The sequence below is a fragment of the Hemiscyllium ocellatum genome, chromosome 19 (genome assembly GCF_020745735.1).
Source record: "Hemiscyllium ocellatum isolate sHemOce1 chromosome 19, sHemOce1.pat.X.cur, whole genome shotgun sequence".
Classification (NCBI taxonomy): domain Eukaryota; kingdom Metazoa; phylum Chordata; class Chondrichthyes; order Orectolobiformes; family Hemiscylliidae; genus Hemiscyllium; species Hemiscyllium ocellatum.
Genome location: NC_083419.1, coordinates 16,296,402 through 16,321,231, shown reverse-complemented (window position 1 = coordinate 16,321,231; position 24,830 = coordinate 16,296,402). Strand labels below are relative to the sequence as shown.

Here is a 24,830-nt window from a genome sequence, read left to right as displayed (position 1 = left end):
CACGCAGACACGGGGAGAACGTGCAAACTCCACACAGTCAGTCGCCTGAGTCGGGAATTGAACCCGGGTCTCAGGCGCTGTGAGGCAGCAGTGCTAACCACTGTGCCACCGTGCCGCCCACAAACCTGTTGGGACTATAACCTGTTGTGTGATTTTTAGCCTTTACATCTGATAGAGGTTTCCAAACTCCTGAGCAGGCTGGATAGAGTGGATAGGGAGAAGCTATTCCCACCAGTTATAAGTACAAGACGAGAGAGTTAAAGTCATTTGCAAAAAGTACAGTTGCGAAAGAAAAAAAACATTTTTCATTCATTGAATGGTTAGGGTCTGGAATGCACTGCCTGTAAGTTAGAAATCACACAACACCAGGTCATAGTCCAACAGGTTTAATTGGAAGCACTAGCTTTTGGAGTTCTGCTCCTTCCATGAGGTGGTTGTGTGAGCAGCACTCTGAAAGCTAGTGCTTCCAATTAAACCTGTTGGACTATAACGTGGTGTTGTGTGATTTTTAACTTTGTACACCTCAGTTCAACACCTGGTCATCTCCAAGTCATGACTGCCTTTAAGTGTAATGGAAGAAGTCCAATTTAAACATTTAAGGATGCATTAGATTTAGATTCCATTGGTTCAGAATCTGTATACAGTACCACCGTTTCTGCACCAGCTCTCTGAGGGTTTTAACTCAATATCGATCTCCAGCCCTTTTTACCCCCCGGTCCCGCACATTGTAATTAAGTGATCAGGTCCTAGCCTCTGCTATCTCGGGATTACTGCAATTTAGGGAGTTACAGCTCATAGCGCTGGCTGTGGACACACTCCAGCGGAGCGGCGTAGGCGCTGGGTGGAATTGTCGCACTTTCGGCGTAAGGGAACGGGGAGGTGCAAGGCTGGTGGCGTTGGAGCTTGTTTTAAAGCGTTTCCATCATTAATGCAGAACGTTAGAGAGGCTGCATTTATTTTGCGGTTGCATTGATCCAGTTTAACGGCTGTTTGTTTTGTTTTGTGTGTGTGTGTATATAGGAGGGAGGTGACGGCCGGCCCCGGCTCCGGGCGCTGATTCCTGCCCGCATTCCGGGCTCTGCACCCCGGCGAAGGGAACCATGCAACGGCCGGGCTCCGTGCAACAAAAAATCCCCACCGCTTTCAGCACTGCAGTGAGGGATGAGCCAGCAACCAAGCGCCATAACCAGGTATGCAGCAGCCACTGCCGGGGCCTAGGAGGGACCATGTGCAAAATGCAGAGCTCTGTCCAGGTTGCAGTCACTTTTAAAAAAACCTAAAAGAGAAAATACTCATCATATCCGGAGCAAAGGTGCAAATTCCGGGCTTTCAGTTTTAATTCTTCACTTTACAAGTCGAAAAAGCACCCGGCCATCTGGTTTAAGACGGGAATCGGCCCAGGATATTTACACAGAGAGAGAGAGAGATGGGGAAAGTTTCTGTCATTTACTGCGTTGCGAAGATGCATTTAGATGGCGCCTTTCACGAACACCTGGATGTTGCCTTAAAGTGCGTCACAGTCGATGAATTGTATCCGAAAGCATAGCTTCACCTCTCCTCTCTTCTCCTCCTTCCGCCCACTCCACTCACACACACACACACACACACACACACACACTATAATTTAGGAAATGTCAGGCAATTTGTACATAGCAAGCTCCCGTGACCAGCAATTTGGTTTTTATAGAAACCTTAGTGTGGAAACAGGCCCTTTCATTCAACGAGTCCACACTAACCCTTTGAAGAGTATCCCACCTAAACCCATTTCCCTAGCCTATTACTCTTCATTTACCCTGAACTGCTGCACCTAACTTACACATCTCTGAACACCATGGGCAATTTAGCATAGCCATTTCACCTAACCTGCACATCATTGGATTTTGGGAGGAAACCCACGCAGACACAGGGACAATGTGCAAACTCCACACAGACAGTCGCTCAAGGCTGTTTCTGTGTTGTATAGAACTTTGTGCTGAGTCCATCAGGAAGGATGCACGCTTGAGTTGAGTGACTACTCCTGGCAGCAGAGGCCTGCAGGTCACAGCCTCTCTGTACGTGGATGATGTTGCTGTTTTCTGCTGTGATCCGCTCTCTCTGCGCAGACTCCAGAGTATCTCAAACAACTTGAATTGGCCTTGGGACTCAAGGAAAGAGTGAAGCCATATTCTTTGAGAATTGGCCTGACTGATCCTTTATCCACTTCACCGTCAGGTCACATTTATGGTGCTGGGAGGATCTGGGACATGGGCAAAATCTTGGGAGGAGCATATTGCCAAAGTGAGACAGGAACTGGGTTGATGGGAGCACTGTTCTCTCTCTATTGCAGGTAAAAGCCTGGTCATCAGGTATGAGTTACTGTCAGTGTTCTACATGTCTGGCCCATTCCCTGAGCCTGTGTTACTGCAATTACCCAAGCCATCTTTCACTTCATCTGGAGGTTGAAAAATGAATTGGGCCTGCAGGGACACCATGTATAAAACTCTGGTTAAAGGGGAGGGAAAAAATGTACCCAATGCTGCCCTCCCCCTGATGGCCACCTTTGTGTATGGCTGCATCAAGCTGTGTATACACTCTGGGTATACAAACACCAGTTGTCACTATGTGCTGAGCCTCTCCCTGTCCCTGAGGTTGTGAAGGATGGGTCATGCCTTGTTGCTGCAGAATGCACCGAGTAGTTGGACTGTCTGTCATTCTGGATCAGTGGTGCTGGAAGAGCACAGCAGTTCAGGCAGCATCCAAAGAGCAGCGAAATCGACGTTTCGGGCAAAAGACCTTCAGGAATGAAGGCAGAGAGACTGAAGTGTGGAGAGATAAGCAAGAGGAAGGTGGGGATGGGGAGAAAGTAGCATAGAGTACAATATGTGAGTGGGGGAGGGGATGAAGGTGATAGGTCAGGGAGGAGTGGGTGGAGTGGATAGGTGGAAAAGGAGCTAGGGAGGTCGGACAAGTCATGGGGACAGTGCTGAGCTGGAAGTTTGAAACTAGGGTGAAGTGGGGGAAGGGGAAATGAGGCAACTGTTGAAGTCCACATTGATGCCCTGGGGTTGAAGTGTTCCGAGGTGGAAGATGTGTTTTTCCTCCAGCGTCTGGTGGTGAGGGAGCGGCGGTGAAGGAGACCCAGGACCTCCATGTTCTCGGCAGAGTGGGAGAGGGAGTTGAAATATTGGGCCACGGGGCAGTGTGGTTGATTGGTGCGGGTGTCCCGGAGATGTTCCTTAAAGCGCTCTGCTGACTTGTCCGACCTGCCTATCTCCTTTTCTACCTATCCACTCCATCCTCTCCTCCCTGACCTATCACCTTCATCTCCTCCCCCACTCACCCATTGTACTCTATGCTACTCTCTCCCCACCCCCACCCTCCTCTAGCTTATCTCTCCACATTTCAGGCTCACTGCCTTTATTCCTGATGAAGGGCTTTTGCCCGAAATGTCGATTTCGCTGCTCGTTGGACACTGCCTGAACTGCTGTGCTCTTCCAGCACCACTGATCCAGAATCTCGTTTCCAGCATCTGCAGTCACTGATTTTACCTCTGGACTGTCTGTCATGGACAAGTTTCTAAATGAAGAAACCTTTGGCTACAAGTCCATTAGGAAGTGGTCAGCACGTAGCATTGTTGAGACCCTGTGGGAGAAGGAGAGGGTGGATCCTATTGGATGGTTCTTTGAGCAGACTGTCAAAAAAAGCATTTGCCAGAATGCATCATTGCCAGAACTTCCGAACAAGGACTAAGACGTAGTTTGGCTGGTGGTGGGGAGGGTGGTTTCTGTGAGATCCTGGCCCTGTTAGCTTTATTAATTTTTACTTCTAGTACCTGGCATTCTGCTAAATATGAGTTTAAAAACAATGCTTTGATTGTACTCCACGTATGGATGGTGTTGACTGCAAACACAATCGTTTAACAAACTACACAGAAGCTTTCTTTGGAAAAAGTCACCATTTCATTTGTGAATGCTTCTGTATTAAACTACCTTTTCAGAAGTTGTTAAATTCATGTAAAACCCTAGTTTGCCCTCAACTGGATTATTCTGGAGTCACACTTTAGAAAGGATGTGAAGGCATTGGAGAGATTGCAGAAGAGGCTGTTGGGAATGTTTCCTAGGATGAGGAACTTCAGTTATGAAGATAGATTGGAGAAGTTGGGACTTTATCCTTAGGAGAAGAGAAAGTTGAAGCGAGATGCTCATCATGAGAGATGCGGACAGACTGGAGAGAAACACACTGTTCCTATTTAAGGTAGTTAGGAAAAGAAGCAAGAGTGTTCCCTCTGCAGGTGGTTCGGGTCGGGGTGCTGAGAGTAGGTTCAGTAAACCGACTTTAAAAGGTCATTAGATTATTATCTGAAGAGAGAGAAAATTATAGGACAACAGGGAAAGTGGGGTGACGTGAATTATTGAGGGCTTGAACAGCCACTTCCTGTGCTGCAACCGACTTAGGGAATGCTTGCTCATCATATCTTCAACCAGATCTCCAGATGGTTATTTCCACACTGACTGGATTGATTCATCAATCTAATCTGTTTGTACTCCATTGGGTCAGATCCTTCATTCATAAACTTGTTTTCAGTCTTACAGAGTTTTGGCGACCGGAGAACTAAGTCTGAAGGCACTGGAGGCAGGTATACACCATGCGATTGTTACTGAGAAAGTGGATGGCTCCTGCTGTTATGTCACAAAGTACAAAGGTAACAGAGCTGATGAGCCCTTCTTTCAAAAAGAGAGAAAAGTGCTTTTTAAAAATGCATTAAAGCATAGACTATAGCATAATGATAATGTTACTATTCTAGCATTCAGAGGCCCAGATTAATGATCTGGAGATGAGTTCAGCTGCTACTGTGACAACTGGGAGAGTTTAAATTCAGTAAATTAATCTCGTCCCATTAATTGTAACTGTGCATAGTTCATTGAAGAAATTCAGAATGTGGTTATTGAAGCATATGGTATTTTAGGCTTTATTAATAGTGGAATAGCGTTTAAGGAGGTGATGTTGAACTTTTAATTTTCATTCATTCAAGCCTCTGCTTGAGTATTGGTTTGATTTATTATTGTCACATGTACCAAAGTATAGTGAAATGTTGTGTTTTGTGTGTGGTATAGGCAGATCATACCATACAAAGTGCATTAGGGTATTGGAACAGAACGAGGAATATAATGCAGGGAAGGTGCCCAAAGAGCGAGACCAACACTAAATTTAAAATTTGAGAGGTCCATTCAGAAGTCTGATAATAGCAGGGAAGAAGCTGTTCTTGAATCTGTTTGTATATGTATACAAACATATATATCCTCTGCCTGACGCGTGGTGGTGGGGTGGGGTGATTGATTACTTTGTTTTCCCAAGGCAGCGGGAAGTGTAGGTGGAGTCAATTGAAATTGCTCCTAGTTCTGGGCATCACACTTAGGGAAGGATGTGCTAGCATTCAAAAGCTTACAGGAAAGTTTCATGGGAATGGTTCTCTGGATGAGGAACCCCCCTCAACTATGAAGATAAATTGGAGAAGTTGGCTCTGTTTTCTGTGGAGCAAAAAGAGACTTGGTAATGTTATTCAAAATCATGAGAGGGTTTCAGGACAGAATAACTCGGGAGAAAATGTTTCCACCCGTGAGAAGATTCAGAATGAAAAGACACAGATTTAAACTGATTAGGTTATGGTCTGGAAAGCATTGCCTGAGAGTATGACTGTAAGATGGAGTAGAAATAGGCTGTTTCGCCTTTCAATCAGATCATGGTTGATCTAACAATTAGATTAGATTACTTAGTGTGGAAACAGGCCCTTCGGCCCAACCAGTCCACACCGACCCGCCGAAGCGCAACCCGCCCATACCCCACATTTACCCCTTACCTAACACTACGGGCAATTTAGCATGGCCAATTCACCTGACCCGCACATCTTTAGACTGTGGGAGGAAACCGGAGCACCCGGAGGAAACCCACGCAGACACGGGGAGAACGTGCAAACTCCACACAGTTAGTCACCTGAGTCGGGAATTGAACCCGGGTCTCAGGCGCTGTGAGACAGCAGTGCTAACCACTGTGCCACCGTGCCGCCCAATCCTCAATTCCACTTTCCCACCTTATCCCTAGAACTTTTCAATACCCTTCCTGATTTAAAAATCTATTTATCTCAGCCTTTCATAGAGCCCTGAAGCACATACACTTGCCCTTTGGCCCAAACTGGTCCATGCTGACCAAAATGTCCATCCACACTTACCTCACTTCCCTGCGCTTGTCCCATATCCTTCAAATCTTTTCCTCTCCATGTACTTGTCTAAATGCCTTTTAAATGTTGTTTATGTACCCCCCTCAATCAGTTCCACTAGCAGCTCATTCCATATGTGTGCTACATTGTGTAAGTTTTAAAAAAGTTGCCCCTCAGGTTTCCTTTTATTCTTTTCCCTCTAACCTTTAAACTGATCCCTCGAGTCTGCGATTCCCCAACCCTGGGGAAAAGACTAAGTGCATTCACCCTGTCCATGCCTCTCATGATCTTATACACTCCTATAAGATTCCCCCTTCAACCTCCTGCACGCGAAAGAAAAATGTCCTAGCATGTCCAACCTTTCCTTATAACTCAGGGCCTTGAGTCCTGGCAACATACTTGTAACTTTCTTCTGCACTGTTTCCAGTTTAGTAACATTCTTCTGACAATGAGGTGACCAAAACCAAGCACAATACTTTGTGTAGCCTCACCGACATCCTGTATAACTGCAACATAACTTCCTATACTTTCATATTCATAAAGGCCAGCTTCTACAGCCCTGTGTTGTGAAGAATTCCACAGATTCACTTCCCTCTGAAAGAAGAAATTCCTCCACATTGTCCTCACTGGATGACCCCTTTCTCTGAGATTATGCTCTTCACCATCCAGAAACTGGATTCTCAACAAATTCCAATATGGACCAGGATAACGGTGAAAGCATTCCATTCCTTATGGTAGTGACTAGCTGCCGAATTTTGTTTCCTCATATTCTTTTGCTTATCAACTTAAATCTGTGTCCCTGCTTACTGGTCCTTCTCTCACTACAGATTATTCCATCGTTTTTCAATCCCTCTTCAAGATTTAGAACAGTTATATTTTAAATTACCTGAAACTTCACTGCTGTAGGAAGATCATTTTTCTCCAGACTCTTCACTGCACTGAACTCTCGCATTCCTGGTTCCATTCTGGTAAATTCCCTCTACCTTTGCTCAAAGGCCTTTTGATGTTTTTCTTAATGTATGATGCCCAGAATTAGTCGCAGTCCTGCACATGAGAGCCAGCAACAAATTTATAGAAGTTCACCATAACTTTGTTTTTAGATTAGATTACTTAGTGTGGAAACAGGTCCTCCTTCTATGCTTTTGTAATCTATACCTATAATGCTAAGGATCCCAAATGCCTTTAAAACAGCTCTTCTCAACTTCTCATTACATCCAAAAGCTTGTGTAAACACTCCCAGGTGTCAGATTTGCACCTTCATTAAAATCATACTCGTTAGTTTATATGTTCTTTTCCTTGGTTTTCCTTGCTCAGTCAATCTCTTCACATTTTGTCTGTTAAATTCAGCTGCCACTTATCTCCCTATTTTGTCAGTCTGTGTTCCATTGAAGCCTATTATTTTCCGTTCCCTATGTTTGAGTTTGTAACAAAAGCTTACAAGCTCCAAATCCCACTTGTTCAACCATTATCCAGCAATATCCACCAGTCGACCTGAACTCCATAATGGCTTTTCCTCCATGGCCAGGTTAGTAGGACCTGTCCTTTTGGCTGCTTGATGTACAACGCTATGTGATTTGGACAGTGATCAGTGGTGTCCTCAGAGAGAGCATCACCTGGTCTCCCTGTGCTGTGAAGTTCTCAAGTTTCTGTACCTTTTATCCTTCGTTGTGTTTGCTTTAAGCGACGGGCAGAATTCAGATGGTTAATGAATGTCTGATGGTAAATATTGTCAGATTCACCATATCTCTGGGCTCGACTGGACAGAAAACCCACCAAACAAGCTGAGAAACGATTCAGGAGATTCCAGTCCTCCAAAACCAGCACCGGTAACAGAACATTTTTATTTTCTCATCTATGTTTATATTGATAACTTACTGCAATTTTAAAAATACTTTGCCCCAGTGATTAGATTGAGGGAGCCGGGATTTGAATGATTCTTGCCTTATTCCTTTTCTAGCTGTGACCTGATTATTTTAGATTCAGGGAAGGAGACTGATGTTGAAGTGGTCTCGATTGTTTTTGTGACTTGCTGCAGCCCGACAACCCTCCCCAGATGTCGTCGGCGTTCCAACTGTTTGTCTGTTCACTCTGCCATTGGCAGGCGTATCAACAGCTGCCTGGGTCCTAAGCTCTGGAGCGCCCCCTCTCGCCCCCTCACCTCCCTTGAGGCACTCTTTGAAAGTTGACTCATTGATCAAACACTCTGCCGTTTGTCCTCTCATCTATTTAAATGGTTCTGTTCGTCTGCACTTCCTCAAAGAAACTTTTCCCTTCAGTTCTCTGACCCACGGCTGGTGAAAGGTGTGATGCAAATGTTTCTTGTTGCATAGCATTGGGAGAGAATTTGAAAATGCCCATTCATGCATGTCCATGTTTATATAAACAACAAACTGAGCAGTCTGGTAGAACAGAAGGCATGTATTTGAAATGTGAAAGTTAGTGATGGTGTTGAAAGATATAGCTAACAAATTCCTAGGTAACACTGCTTTATAATAGGTGCGACTGCATGGATTGAGTGCCCCCTGCCCATTGCTCGATTTCCTCCTCAGAGTTCACTTGGAATCTCGACGATGACTTTCGGACAGTCACTGAATCCTGGATCCCAGCACATGGAGTGCCACAAGTAAATGGCCGTCTGCTACCGGATGAAAATGGCCACATTCCTGGTATGAGTTTTCATTCTTTAGATGATATTGTCTTAAGATTCTTCACTGGTGCATCATAAGAATTTATTTTCATTCCTCCTTTTCCCTCCAAATGATCCCAAGGTTGGGTTCCAGTAGAGAGAGGGAGCAAACCCTACTGCTGGCACCTTTCTACTGTGAATTATGATGCTGGATTAGCACTGGTTCTGAGACCCTGCTTGGAGAAGAACCTTCTAGAAATTACTGTTGTTCCATTAATGGAGCTTCTTGAGCAAACATTGGAGCTGGTGGGAACGCACATTAACGGCAATCCGTATGGTAGGCGGAATTCTGTTTACTCATTCTGTATTGTCTTTTATTTTTAATTTGCATCTCTCAGCCTTACCTTGTTTGGGGGTCAGCCATATGTCACTTTGCATTGTTTCCTCTGAGTCAGGTCATGGCTCCAAATCCCAGCCCGAAAATCGAGTGCGCAATCCAGGTGGACATGCTCAGTGTAGAACTGCAGGAGTGCTGCACTGCCGAGAGCGCCATCTTTCAGATCAGATGCTTAACCAAGGCCCTATCTGCCCCCTCAAATGTTCAGTTTTCCATTCTAAAGATGGAAACTCCAGACAGTGCAGCACTCCCTCTGTACGGCATTGGGAGTGCCAGCCTAGGTTTTTGTATTGAAGTCTGGACCTTCTTTCTGACTCTAAGGCGAGAGTGCAGCTTGCTGGATCACAGCTTGTATCTCCAGAGATGGCTTGACCAAATTAGAAGGAAACATTATGAATTAGAGAACAGGAAACCGATTCAAAATCGAAAGGAGAAGAAACTTTTCTCTTTAGTTCTCTGCCCCAATGCTGGTGATGGTACAGGTTCCACCGTTCCTCCTGCCTGCCATTAGTATATGCTAGAAGGATTTAAAGGTGGATCGTCAGCCTGTTTAGCTGTATTGTTACACATCTTCCCTGGACATGAGGCCTGGAACTGTAGGCTCAGAGGCAGGAACGCTACCTAGTACACCACAAAAGCTCCCATGAAAGATATGGGTTAGCTAAACTGATTGTTCACATGTTTACAAAGATGGTGAAAAGTCAGTTTTACAGCGTGGTAAGTCAGTATTTTGCAGCAAAGGAAGTTTTTAATATTACTCACTTAACCACAGCATGATCAATTGATCTTTTATCTTATTTGTTTGTGGAACTTCACTGCCGATTTAGATTTCTTACAGTGTGGAAACAGGCCCTTCGGCCCAACAAGTTCGCACCGACCCGCCGAAGAGCAACCCACCCAGACCCATTCCCCTACATTTATCCCTTCATCTAATACTACGGGAAATTTAACATGGCCAATTCACCTAACCACAGCGCCACTGAGTGCCTGTCGAAAGTAATACTCTAGTTGACAGTATTGTGGAGTTCCCTGAGCATTTGAAAGGAGTGACACAATTTTTTTTTCTTCAGTCATTATCAGACTCCTTGAAAGTAGTCATAGGTAGATAGGACAGTGAAGAAGGCTTTTGGTGTGCTTTGGTCAGAGTATTGAGTACAGGAGTTGGGAGGTCATGTTGCAGCTGTACAGGACATTGATTAGGCCACTGTTGGAATATTGTGTGCGGTTCTAGTCTCCTTCCTATCGGAAGGATGTTGTGGAACTTGAAAGGGTTCAAAAAAGATTTACAAGGACATTACCAGGGTTGGAGGGTTTGAGCTATAGGGAGAGGGAGAATAGGCTATGGGTGTTTTCCCTGGAGTATTGGAGACTGAGAGTGTGACCTTTTTATGGAGGTCTATAAAATCATGAGGGGCATGGATCAGATAAATAGACAAGGACTTTTCCCTGAGGTGGGGGAATCCAGAACGGGAGGGCATAGGTTTAGGGTGAGAGGTGAAAATATAAATGAGATGTAAGGAGCAACTTTTTCATGCAGAGGCTGGTACGTGCATAGAATGAGCTGCTAGAGGAAGTGGTGGAGGCTGGTACAATTGCAACATTCAAAAGACATCTGGTTGGGTATATGAGTTGGAAGGGTTTGGAGGGATATGGGCCAGGTGCTATCAAACAGGACTAGATTAGGTTGGAATATCTGGTCAGCATGGACGAGTTGGTCCAAAGGGTCTGTTTCCGTGTTGTACATCTGTATGACTGTTGATCACTTTCTCAAAACTGGAGGTGGGACAGATTTTCACAAGGTGAGAAATATTCCAGCTCCACTCATTTTAGTTGAATGTTTCCTCATTTTTGTTTCTAATGTGCTTCCTGTGAGTACGGAACTGACAAGAGTTTACTCTTAATTCTATCCCAGGGCTGGGAAATAAGAAGCAACCTGTCCATTTCCTGATTTCTCACGGTTCCCTGCAGATTGAGAAACCCCTGATGCTCCACCTCACTGATCTGATCACATGGTTTGAAGGAAGCCCCGAGGGTAAAGTCGAAGGCATTGTGTGGCACTGCAAAAATGGGGTGTTATTTAAAGTAAGTAAAAGATCGGAAGGTTAGTTTGTTCTAATTGATGTTGAGCAAACAGAAAGGTCACTTATTTGAAAGTGAGCACACTTAGAATGGTTAGACCACAGAAGGAAGCTAATTGACCCATCACCTCCGCGCTAACTCTCTGCAAGCGTAACTCAGTGAGTTAACACTCATTCTTTGCACCCCCACTATTTTTTCAACTCAAATGATTATGCCATTACATTCTTAAGTCATGATTAAATCCACCTCCCCACTTCCAGATGGTGGTGAGCTGTTTCTTGATCTAGTCTGCTGTGATGGGAATCCAGGGTATTAAGGTACCTTTGATGTGAGCTCACCCCCATGTGATGACATCTCCCCAGTGGAAGATTGGAACTGCTTTCTGTAGCACACTTGCTATTTCTTGTCTCAGTAAGCAGGCCAGTTTTGCTGGACATACCAGCCAGCTCAGGAACAGCACTTTTCACTTAATCCACACCTAGCGATCCAGGGCACCAGTGCTCCTAGTAGATGGTCTGCAGGTGGAATCCGTTGGTAGGCTGTGACTTTAAACTGGTTAAACGTCAGGATTCTTCACCTTAAGCTTGGATCTGCTGCCTCTGGGCCTGAGCTCTCTGGTTCTGCATTCTTATCAAGGAAGCAGAAACTGTGCAGTTTGTGAATGACAGCACTTTGGAATTGTGCTCCATGTTATTTTCAGTGTGGTTCGGTATCCATCAGCTGGTCTTATTTGAGAGAATGTATTTGCTGATGTTTTTATTGAGTAATCTTTGTTCTGCTGTCCCAGAATTGATCTTGTTTCTGTCAGTCTGCTCGGGGGTCATCATTAATTTGATAATAGCCTTGAGCCTACAATATAAGATTTTTCTGTTTACTCCTAAACTACTTCTGTTACTAATATTTTGTTCAGTTTTATTTCGCAACTCTATATACAGAGTCATAGAGCGTAGAAACAGACCAACCAGTCCATGCCGAGTACAGAATCCCAGACTAAACTAGCCCCCCTGCCTGCTCCTGGCCCATATCCCTCCAAACCTTTTCTACTCATGTATTCATCCAATGTCTTTTAAACATTGTAATTGTACCATATCCACCAATTCCTCAGGAAGTTCATTTCAACACAAGCCACCCTCTTATTTGCCTCTAATGTCTTTTATTTTCTCTCTCTTCTCACCTTTAAAATGTGCCTCCTATGGAAATTCCCCAACTTGGGGAACAGACAACTGCAAAGTTCTTCTATAATGCGATGGTTGCGTTCTTGTGCAACCCCATGTTATAGAAAAAAATTAGGCTTTAGAAACAGCGCTTAAGGTGTTGGTGATGTAATCACATTACAGCCAACACACGTTCTAAAAGTTTGCACTTTACAAACAGTGTCCCCAAGTCATCAATTGCGTAATAGCAAATTCCCCTTAATGAAATGTGTGTTATATCATAACGTCCTGTACCATCAACTCTATCTGAACCTCTCATTATTTTATAAACTTCTATCACGTCGCCCCTTAACCTCCTATGGTCCAGTGAAAAATGTCCCAGCCTTCCTCTATAACTCAAACTTTCCATACCAGGCAACATTCTGGTAAATCTCTACTGAACCCTTTCCAGCTTCATTACATCCTTCCAATAATTAGGTGACCAGAACTGGGCACAGTATGTTGCATTGACAAAGTGAGACATCCTGTTTCCAACTGATTTAATGTCCATGTTTCTCATTTTCAGCTTCATCGTCATCACCTGGGTTTACAGTGGCCAGTGCAAGACCCATATTTGACTGCCCGACCTTTATTCGTTAATGTTGATCTAACAAGGTATGAGTGTGATCCTGAAACTAAGTCATCGTTCCTGGTCTTCGCAAGGCTCAATGGGAAGCACTTTGACCATTTTCAAGACATTCTGTGGGAGACAGATGCTGCAAGCTAATACTGTGTTGGTCAAGGGATACCGGTTCAGCAGTTTGGATGTTTACAATGACTTGTGAGTCAGTAGGATTGTAGGACTGCTAATGGTTTGTTGCAGTTTGCCTGCTATGCCTACAAACCTTGCTCTCAGTTCTGACCATGGGGTATGACTGAGAGAATGTTAAAACATTGTTTTTACATGAACCTTTTAATCCTGTTCAGAAATGGTCATATAGATGTTTTCTGTTGAGACATCGTGACACAGCTCTGAAGCAGGTGGGATCAAACTCAATCCTGTCCACTTCGAGATAGGGACACTACCACTGTACCAACAAGACCCCCTTTGGAATGAACGTCTGATGTCATCAAGAAAATCTCAAAGCAAACACAAGCTGTTTACGTGGCTCACTTGGGTAAACTGGGGCAGGTGGGTGTACAGTGTCCATTTTTGGTTTAATATTATAGATCCAAACACTACAATGAACCAGACGTATTACCTCAAACTATACTATCCAACACAATCCACATATGAAAGTATTGACTGCATTTAGGAGGAAACTACAGAGCGACCTCAATTATGCTTGGCTAAACTGTTATCCAACATGCAATTATCTAAACACCATACTCCCTGCCTGTGTTGTTTGGATATATGAGGCTCCTCTGTATTAGATTACTTTTGATGCCATGTGTTAACTGCTGTTTGTATGTTTAAATTGTCTGTAATTTGACTTTATTGTTGAAAAGATGCATGCTCTTGGTTTGTTCAGTTGCTGCAGTATTATTTACCATGTATTGGTTATTCCTAATTCACCACATTTTTGTACAAAATGTTCCTAAGCTTCCATTAAAAAAAACAACAAAGTCCTTTTCATTTCTGCTTGGGGTGCCATTGGCAAGGCTGGTGTTTACAATGAGCCACCTCCTTGAACTGCTGCAGTCTGTGTGGTGAAAATGGTCCCACAATGCTGTTAGGGTGAGGCTGCCAGGATTTTGATGGCCGCAGATCAGGAATGATGGTACTCATCACAAATGAAGGTGGAATCAGGCCAGCTTGGATTTGTGTGAGAGACTTGTGTACCATTTTATTATTTGATTCCTTCAGGTTCTACCATTTGGCTTTAAAAATTCTTAATGTGATTGTAGTTCAGAGCCTGTACTTGGGGCATTGTTGGAGTTGACGAGATGCTAAAATCAGTGCTGAGTCCTCTCTTGGGTTAAACATCATGTGGCACAATGCCCAGAGCAGCAATGCACTGGTGTCCTAATCAACATCCAGAACAAATAAAAACAAAATGCTGGTGGATGCTGGAGATTTGAAATAAGAACAGAAAGTACTGCAGAAACTCAGCAGGTCTGGCAGCATCCATTACGAGAGCAAGACCTGCTGAGGCTTTCCAGCAACAAAATTAGAATTTGTTTGTTGTACCAAAATGCAATACCTTGCATTTATCCAGATTACAGATGGAGTTCAATTTCTCAGCCCATTGACGCATTTGATCAAGGTACTGGAGGAAAAAAGAATGTAAAAGCCTTGGGGGTGAATCGGAGGAGGTTTATGAGATTGATATCTGGAATAAGTGGTTTGTCATAGATTCCTACAGCATGTAGACAGGCCCTTCACCCCAAACTGGTCCATCTGTGCTGACCCTGTTTCCTTGCATTCGGGCCCATACATTCTGGTAATTGCTATGTCAGGTAGTGGAAGGGGAAAAAGGAACTTTGATGAAATTGCAATCACTAGGGAAATAGGACTCAGTGAACTGATGGAGCTATAGGCTGACCAGTCTGCAGGTCCTGATCTTTATCTTGGAGTTTTAAAAGGAGAGGATGGATGAGGAAATGGATGTATTCAGGAAAGGTTCAATCAGACTGGAATTTGCAAACATGAATCCTCAACTTAAAAAGGCAAAAACCAGGAAACTAAAGGCCAGTTAGCTTGACATCTGTTTTGGGGAACACTTGTTAATTCAAACACTTCAAGAGCTTACTTCTTAAACTACGTAAGTTGTAGGGAAGCGTCACCATGACTGCATGAAAGGGAATTGTTTTTAACCAATTTATTTGAGTCCTTTGAAGGAGTAATGTGCACTGTGGATCAACGAAACATAGCGGAGTCCTTGTTTCTGAGCCGCGAGGCCTGGGTTTGAATCCCACCTGCTTCAGGGCTGTGACATAAAAAGAGAAGACATGGTAACTAAAGGACAGATGTCAGAGATAGTTTCTTTACTTGGATAGTAATTGGGGGCGTGGAACTCACTGCCTGCAAGAGTAGTAGACTTGCCAACTTTAAAGGCATTTAAATGGTCAGTGGATAGACATATGGATGAAAATAGAATAGTGTTGGATAGATGGGCTTCAGATTGGTTCCTCAAGTCAGCGCAGCACTGAGGGCTGAAGGGCCTGTATTGCACTGGAATGTTCTATGTTCTTCAGAAAGGTTACTGGACCTGAAATGTTAACTCTTGTTTTCTATCCACAGATGCTGCCAGACCTGCTGAGCTTTTCCAGCATCTTGTTTATATTTCTGATTTCAAGCATCCACACAGTGTTTTGCTTTTTTTGTTGTTTACAGGTTATCCAGCACTTTGGTTTTATCAGAACATGTGAAGAGGGGTGAGGAGTTGCAGGGAAAATTAATTTTAATCTTTGATTTAGAAGAGTGAGTGTCCTAACTAAATTTATTTCTTTTGGTTAATCAGTATCAAAGTAACCTTTTTGTTTCTCTTTGTGTGGGTCTGCAGTCATCAGCATCACGACTACACTCTCTGGTTCTCTCTTCCTGTGTCTCGGAACAAACCTTACTTTCAAAAACATTACACTCGTTATTGTGGGGTCCCAAATAACGTTTTTTGATACTGCTTATAGAAGGCTAGTTACTATTGTAGCACAATCAAATGAGGTCTCATGCGATATAGGATATACTAAATATGGATTACTAAGTGAATTGAGGTCTAAAGGGACCTGCAGTTTCCAACTTCAGTAAAGAACTGATGGACCATGGAACTAAGAAGATCAAAGACGAGAGGATTTGAATGTACCAGGTACTGCATTGAATCATTGAGTTTTGTTTACAATATGACTTTGTGCAAGGAGTGAAGGAAGATTCCTGGAGTCATTGGCACCGTGTGTGTGTTCAGGGCAGCTTCGTCCAGCCACAATAACACAAATTGCTGGAAAAGCTCAGCAAGTCTGGCACCTTCTGTGAAGAGAAAGCAGAGTGAAGGTTTTGGGTCTGGTGACCCTTCCTCAGGTGCCAGACCGGCTGATCTTTTTATAGATTTTTTTCCTTTTTTTTCTTTCTTTGTTTTTATTTAGCTCTGTCCAGCCTGTTGATTTGGTTTTGCATTTGGCCAGTTGTGCAAGTTAGAGGAGTCATTCCCATGACTGTGGACTGGTGCTGGTGAACGGTGTTCCCTGTGGTTTTTGTCTGCATAGGGGTTTAAAAAGAGGTCGAATTTAAGTTTTATAAGTTGGTTTTTTAAATTATTAGTACTGACTTATTTATAGTAAATAATAGCTTTTTGTTAACCTGAAGGTAGGAAAATAGGAGACTTTGAGTAACTAGATTAAATCTTTAATTTTTTTGTGATGATTGCAGGAATAATGGGACTCTAGTATCAGTGTACTTTCCCAAATGGATTGTGACAGCATATCTAAATGATACTTAATGATTTTGTTAATTTGGTTTCAAATGTTGCAGTCTAGTTCCATGTATTAATCCACAAAGATTCAACTTAGACTAGATATTCAATGACTTTTTATTACCTTTTTAATAAAAATGAAAAAGCGAGGAATGTTATGTTAAGAAATGGAATATACACTTAGCATCAGAAACTTTCCAAATTAGATATAGAGCAAAGTTCCCTCTAAAAACTATGTTCAACTGTAAACGTAATAAATGACAATCTCATTCTGTGAAGACTGTTCTACAGTACAATAATCAACATATAAATACATTCTACAAAAATACTTCTGCCTCTTTTTCAGTGTGACTATTCAAAAATAGGTGATTTGAATTTTTGCATAAAAATCCATCCTGATTACAGGCCTCAGTTAAAAGTATTGACCAATAAGTATCCAGTCTGTACTGAATGGAAAGTCTTTGATATAATCCTTCATCTCTTTAAATGAATCAGTAGTCCTTTAACATATTCCTGTATGTTTACATGTGTACATATCTAAGTTTGCGAATGTTGGTAGGAGAAGTTTGCTCCCACTCTGCATAATAGGAAAATAGATTGCAGGATTGAAATGAAAGATGGGGAGCTGGGGATGGGAAGGAAGTGTGGAGAGAAATGTGCTGACTGATGAGCGTTTTGCTTTCACAACACTAACCAAAGGAGCTCACTCACATTTTTGATGTTACGTCCTATGCTATGTGCTATAGGCAACAGAGCTAAGATGTGACTTTCAGACATGCAACAGATAGTTAGATGTTAAATTCTATCCATGTCATGGATCTTGTCTTGTTCTACGTGCATTGTACCAAAATTATTTTGTTGACTTCACTCATCTGCTTTACTCATTGGTTGGTTGAGGCCAGGGAAGTTCTGTAGAATCAAGCTCAAATAAAGTTGAGTTGTTGTCTTCATGCTGTTACTATTACTGATGGCTGAGTGTTTGGTGGATGGGGTGGAGCCTGACTACAAAGAGAATATGAAACAAACAAACACCTGCGATTTGCTTGGTTGACATCTGTAATGGCTCTTGTATGGATGGCCATCTATACAAATCCCGTGGAGGAACCATCAGAAGTCAGAAGCACCATTTGCTCCTTCAGCACCTTAATCTCTCCTTTTCACAGAGCACCAGTTTTTAAATGGACTAGCATCAAATATTTCTTGAGCACGTGTTAAAAATCTAAAGATCCCATGGAAACTAAAGTGTTGTAAGGGACAATGCTTTGGACATGAACCCTGGTTAAACTAAGGAAAAAGAAAACAGCCTCTGATTAAATGCTGTCAGATGGTGGTAGGATTGGCCAATCGGGTAAACAAAGTTGGGTGGCAGAAACTGAGAGCACTTTTCTCCGAAAAAAGGCTGAGGGACAACTGGAACTTTTAAAAGAGATTAAGTACTTGTTAATGTACTTCAAGTAGAGATCAGGCGGCAGCTGTTCTGAAAGGGTGTACTGAAGTATTGTAAATTATAAATAGAATTGTTGAACTTATCAAGTTCAACAATTCTCTCAAAGGAAACACCTAATAATGAACTTTGAGATGTTAATCTGTTGAAATATTTTCCGGGATAGTCACTTGGACTCCAAACTGCTTCGCCAATTTCTTCAACTGTTCTTCGAGAAGAATGTTCCGTTTAACTTCCTGATTGTAATTGAACTTCAAATCCTCAAGTTCCTCAAAAAAGGAAGGGTCAAAGTTCTTCAGTTCTTTTTTCAGCTGTTGTATCTCTTCCTAGAAACCAAAAGATTAATTAAATTACCCTGTACATAACATTTAAAATTGTTTTGGAACTTGTAACAAAACCTTAGAGTGGAAATAGATTCTGATTTTCTTTCCTAGCCATTCTGATGATATTTCGATGATATTTTGTTAATTTCTAAAGAGTTCAGCAAGAACAGCTCAAATAATAATAAATAATGCATTTCCAATGGATAGTCAGTTTTCTGCTAACAAATCCTTTATACATTCAGGTTGCCTATGCTCATCAACTCCTCTTCCTCAATTAGAACCTGCCTCACCATCCAGCAGAGTTACAAGATGAGTAATTTTGAGGCAAAGACTAATTAGGTGGAGCCACTTAGCTGAATCCCGGTACTGCAGCTAGAGAATTTCAATCCAATTGAATATATCTGGAATTAAAAAGCTACCATTATGAGGTCAGCCATTTAGGACTGAATGTGGACAGATTCACCCAGAGAATGCTACAGACAGAGTTTACACCAAAACAATCAATGTTTTCAAGCAGGTAGATATAGTTCATAGGGCTAAAGGGATCAAAGGATATGGGCCGAAAGCAGGAACTGTGTACTGGGTTGGAGATCACATTGTTATAATGAACGTTGGAGCCGAATGGCCTAATCCTGTTTGTAAGTAGTAAAAGGTGAGACTGAAAGTTGAGTTATAAATCCCAATGAGAACCAAAATGAACAGTTTTAACCTCTGATTGTTGAAGTTCATGTACAAATACACAGCATGCCTGTAACCATGATAAATGATGCAGCACAGCAGGAGGTCAGTTCTTTCAGACAGTCAACCAGTTGGACCCTCTTCTCTTTTCTGACAGCTTGAAGTTACTTCCAACATCCTGACAAAGCCCATTCCAGATCACAACTTGCTACTCTGGTCTGACACCAGTTTGCTTTATAAAGTTCCAATCATGACTCTTACACAGTGTAAAATGTTGCTAACAGTTTAGTGATCTAGGTAAGACAGCTTACCTGAAGTTGCTGTTTCTCTAGGTCTGATGCCTTGAGTTGAGTTTGCAATTCCAATAGTTCTCCTGTCAGCTTGTCCTCTTTACTGCCTAATCCATCATCGCAAACTGTAACAGGTTATATACAGCAAAGAGTAGGCCATTACATTATATTGAAAATTAAGTATTTTGTCAGACAAGGCATCTTGGAAATGGAGTAAGTTTCAGCTGACCAATCATTAGGCTTTTCAGTCAAGATGTGGATTAGATTGTATAGCTTAACTCCTGTAAATGGGTAATTTAAACTTTCCTCAGCTCAGAGATTTCAGTGTTTCTGTAATTCTAAGCTTGATGACCTGAGATTTTACTGATGGTCACTGGCAACCTTGCCTTCAGTTGCCTGGCTTCTAAGCTCTGGCATTCCCTCCTTAAACATATAGAACATAGAACATAGAAGGATACAGCGCAGTACAGGCCCTTCGGCCCTCGATGTTGCGCCAACCGAATCCTACCTAACCTATACTAGCCCAATAACTTCCAAATGCCTATCCAATGCCCGCTTAAATGACCATAAAGAAGGAGAGTTCACCACTGATACGGGCAGGGCATTCCATGAACTCACAACCCGCTGTGTGAAGAATCTACCCCTAACATCTGTCCTATACCTACCACCCCTTAATTTAAAGCTATGTCCCCTAGTAACACCTGACTCCATTAGCGGTAAAAGGTTCTTAGTATCTACCCTATCTAAACCCCTAATCATCTTATACACTTCTATCAGATCTCCCCTAAACCTTCTCTTCTCCAATGAGAACTGCCTCAGCCTTTCCTCATAAGATTTTCCTACCATTCCAGGCAACATCCTGGTAAACCTCCTCTGCACTCGTTCTAAAGCTTCCACATCCTTCCTATAGTATGGCGACCAAAACTGCACACAATACTCCAGATGAGGCCTCACCAGAGTCTTATACAACTGCAACATGACCTCAGGACTCCGGAACTCAATTCCTCTGCCAATAAAGCCCAGTACACCATATGCCTTCCTCACAGCACTATTTACCTGGGTGGCAACTTTCAGAGATCTGTGTACATAGACACCAAGATCCCTCTGCTCATCCACACTACCAAGTAGCCTACCATTAGCCCAGTAATCCATCATCTTGTTATTCCTACCAAAGTGAACGACTTCGCACTTAGCTACATTGAATTCCATTTGCCACATTTCCGCCCAGCTCTGCAACTTATCTATATCCCGCTGTAACCTACCACTTCCTTCCTCACTATCCACAACTCCACCGACTTTTGTGTCATCCGCAAACTTGCTTACCCAGCTTTCAAGTCCTTCCTCTAGATCATTTATAAAGATAACAAAAAGCAATGGTCCCAAAACAGATCCTTGTGGTACACCGCTAGTAACTGCGCTCCAAGATGAACATAATCCATCAACTACTACCCTCTGTCTCCTTCCAGCCAGCCAATTCCTAATCCAAACCTCTAATGTATCCTCAATGCCATACCTCCGAAGTTTTAGCATTAGCCTACCATGGGGAACCTTATCGAACGCCTTACTAAAATCCATATACACAACATCTACTGCTTTACCCTCATCCACTTCCTTAGTCACCTTCTCAAAGAACTCAATAAGGTTTGTGAGGCACGACCTGCCCTTCACAAAACCATGCTGGCTATCCCTGATCACGTTATTCCTACCCAGATGTTCATAAATCTTATCCCTTACCATTCTCTCTAAGACTTTGCCCACCACTGAAGTCAGACTCACTGGCCTATAGTTACTAGGGCTATCCCTACTCCCTTTCTTGAACAATGGGACCACATTCGCTATCCTCCAGTCCTCTGGTACTATTCCCGTTGACAATGACGACATAAAAATCCAGGCCAATGGCTCTGCTATCTCCTCCCTAGCTTCCCATAGGATCCTGGGGTAAATGCCATCAGGCCCAGGAGACTTATCTATATTCATCCTTTCCAATATTCCCAAAACCTCTTCCCTGCATATTTCCAGGGCATCCATTCTAATTATTTGTGATTCCATATTCACATCAGCAACAGTGTCCTGTTCCTGAGTGAATACTGATGAAAAGTACTGATTTAATGTCTCTCCAATCTCCTCCGCCTCCACACACAACTTCCCACTACTATCCTTGACTGGACCGATACCTACCCTAGTCATCCTTTTATTCTTGACATACCTATAGAAAGCCTTTGGGTTTTCCCTAATCCTACCAGCTAAAGACTTTTCATGTCCCCTTCTCGCTTCTCTTAGCTCCCTCTTTAGCTCCTTCCTGGCTACCTTATAACTCTCAATCGCCCCAACTGAACCTTCACGCCTCATCTTTACATATGCCGCCTTCTTCCCTTTCACAAGGGACTCCAATTCCTTACTAAACCACGGCTGTTATTACATCAAAGATGCTATAGAAATGTACACTTTGGTCCTCCTAGAATATTAGCAGGTGTATCCATGAGTGGCGATCGGAACTGAAAACAGATTGCAGAAACACTCCCTTCTCCCAGCAACTACCAAGGCTTTAAATGCTCTGCTTTAATTAGGTGGATTCTGGAGCTTTGTTTCTGTCCTTACACCCCCACTAAACATGGGAGTTAAAATTACAGGCAAAGTTACAAATTTGGACTTATTCTTCTGGATAACTAGGCCGAGAGCCTGTTGGTGGTGAGTTCTTCCACTGAAAAGGAGAATGGGGATTGAAAGAATCAACTATTAACATATTGTAAAGAAGGAAGGAAAATGCCTCCGGTTTCCTTCCAGGCTAAAGGAATCTCATCTTCATGATAAATCTCCAACAGCACCCAGTAATGGGTGGATTCAATGAGAAAGCTCACCTGTATTATGGAGGCCCAGGTAACAGTGACAGTAAGGGGGATATGGCCTTCCCCCAGCCCACTCGCGTTAACTTGAATTCCCCTGAATCCTCTCTGCAGAAGACTACTACCCTCTCCTGCCTGGGGAAAGTGTATTTTCTTTGGTTGTGCCATATTCTGAAGTACATTCAAGTAAACTATCTTGCATGTGCTAAATAGATGCCTGGTTAATTGAGGATATGGAAAACTTCATTCTGATAATATACGCGTTCAGTAGTGATATGGAACTTGAGAATTGTAAGAGTTACCATTTCTACTGGTGCCACTGCTGCCTCCTGCAGTTTCACCTGTTTGCTTCCTGTACATCTGGAGATGGTGGAGAAGTTCAGCTTTTTCCTTTTCTAATCGGTCATTTGTCAGTCTTTTCAGTTGAATGAAATAAAAGATAATTAGAATTTACAGATACACATGTTTTAAGTTCTCAAAAATCACCACAAATGCAATTTATCACATACTCAAATTCTGTTCACTACGATGTGGCTGTTATGGATGGAACTCGTGGGCGGCACGGTGGCCTCACAGCGCCAGAGACCCGGGTTCAATTCCCGACTCAGGTGACTGACGGTGTGGAGTTTGCACGTTCTCCCCATGTCTGCGTGGGTTTCCTCCGGGTGCTCTGGTTTCCTCCCACAGTCCAAAGATGTGCGGGTCAGGTGAATTGGCCATGCTAAATTGCCCGTAGTGTTAGGTAAGGGATAAGTGTAGGGGTGTGGGTGGGTTGCGCTTCAGCGGGTCGGTGTGGACTTGTTGGGCCGAAGGGCCTGTTTCCACACTGTAAGTAATCTAATCTAAAAGTAATCTAATCTAATCTAACCTTAATGCCAGTTACTAAATCGACAAGCAGATACAACTCCAGATACAACTTGATAAGTTTAACTACAATTATCTGCATTTGTCAGTTCACAGCAATGACCCTGAAAGGACCAGGCCAGCCTAGCAACAGAATGCCATAACCAGACTCTGGACTACCCTTGAGCAATGCCAGAGGGGGCAGTTTGTAGAAGGATGGGCAGCTGGACATAGGAATCCGGTTTAGTACCAAGTACAGTTTGTGTGTTACATTAAAATCATGGCCACTTCCCAAGTTAAACTGTCCACATACAGAAGTTCATACCTTAGTAACTGAAGTTCTCTGGTCAGGCCTGGCTCTGTTTTCGCTTCTTCAGGGAAATGCTTAAGAACCTCAATCTGCAGCAGAGAAACAAATGGTCCCGTCCATGACTTTTATATGTCTTATGATTACAATTAATCCAAACTAAAGGAACAGGTAGTTGGTAATTTGACTTATACTTTATACAGTACTTTAAAATGTGAATTCATTTCTGAAGCATGAATAACTGGCTGACGAGAACAGGAAGCAAAACCCTGCTCAGTGTTCCAGAAAACATTCAAATCCTCATTACCAACTTAGGCAGTCCATGCTCTCTGTATTCAATTAATTTTCCAGATAGTACATTCCTGAAGGCATGAAATGTTTAAACATTTCCATTAAGAATATTATTAAACAGAAAACTTTCAACAGGTAACATTGCAGAGATTAATTATGTCTCATCGTCTCCACTGCACCGTCGAAACAATTTTTTCGTTTTCTCAGAATTATCAGCCATCCCTCAGTGATAGCAGGCTGCTCAATTAGAGAAGCAGCAAAGAAATGACTGTGGGGAAGGAGAAAACCAGAGATGGTTGGTGCAGTGGAACTTCTCTTCAATAGTCTTTAGTTGCAACTCAGTCAAATAGATATTAACCATTCACTAGCTCACTTCTCCGGGCAAAGCTCAAACCAATCAGAGTCAACTTGTCTGCTTTTAATTTTTATAAATTTAACTTGTCAAGTCATTATTAACTGGTTCATACTCCCTGACAACACCTGGACCAATCAGAGTTCGTTTTCCATGATTAACACACTCATACAGTATAAATGTTGGTTTTCCCTTTAAATTGGTAGATGGAAAATTTCAATATACTTAAAGTCATTTCATCCTTTAATAATTGTCTGAGGAGCACGCTGACATTGGATTTCTTTTTGATGGAATCCTTTGAAGAGGTAACAACTAGGTCAGACCAGGGAAACCCAGTGGATGTTATCTATCTAGACTTCCAAAAGGCCTTTGATAAGGTGCCACCCGGGAGGCTGCTGAGTAAGGTGAGGGCCCACGGTGTTTGAGGTGAGCTGCTGGCATGGATTGAGGATTGGCTGTCTGACAGAAGGCAGAGAGTTGGGATAAAAGGTTCTTTTTTGGAATGGCAGCTAGTGACAAGTTTTGGGGCTACAGCTGTTCACTTTATATATTAATGATCTGGATGAAGGGAGTGGGGGCATTCTGGCAAAGTTCGCTGATGATACAAAGTTAAGCAGACAGGCAG

At 42.8% G+C, this 24,830-nt stretch overlaps 2 protein-coding genes across 3 annotated transcripts in view; one reads left to right on the top strand and one right to left on the bottom strand.

The window, feature by feature from the left end:
- Nucleotides 1-822: 822 nt before the first annotated feature.
- rlig1 (RNA 5'-phosphate and 3'-OH ligase 1) lies at nucleotides 823-14,025 on the top strand. Of its 2 annotated transcripts, XM_060839697.1 has the most exons (8): nucleotides 823-863; nucleotides 1,021-1,190; nucleotides 4,564-4,681; nucleotides 7,927-8,019; nucleotides 8,743-8,859; nucleotides 8,962-9,156; nucleotides 11,129-11,298; nucleotides 13,015-14,025. In XM_060839697.1, the coding sequence occupies exons 2-8, from the start codon at nucleotides 1,101-1,103 to the stop codon at nucleotides 13,213-13,215; spliced, it is 984 nt and encodes a 327-aa protein (XP_060695680.1). In that variant the 5' UTR covers nucleotides 823-863; nucleotides 1,021-1,100; the 3' UTR covers nucleotides 13,216-14,025. The 2 variants fall into 2 exon arrangements, with proteins under 2 accessions (XP_060695680.1, XP_060695679.1); XM_060839696.1 differs by having other exon boundaries at nucleotides 830-1,190.
- Nucleotides 14,026-17,168: 3,143 nt separating this feature from the next.
- Nucleotides 17,169-24,830, bottom strand: part of cep290 (centrosomal protein 290) — a 144,830-nt gene continuing 137,168 nt past the window's right edge. Inside the window, exons 51-54 of the mRNA XM_060839688.1 lie at nucleotides 23,581-23,654; nucleotides 22,715-22,827; nucleotides 19,591-19,694; nucleotides 17,169-18,604 (exon numbers count right to left, since the gene is read on the bottom strand). Coding sequence (XP_060695671.1) covers nucleotides 18,416-18,604; nucleotides 19,591-19,694; nucleotides 22,715-22,827; nucleotides 23,581-23,654 — 480 coding nt within the window. The 3' untranslated portion in view covers nucleotides 17,169-18,415. The remainder of the gene's footprint in view (nucleotides 18,605-19,590; nucleotides 19,695-22,714; nucleotides 22,828-23,580; nucleotides 23,655-24,830) is intronic.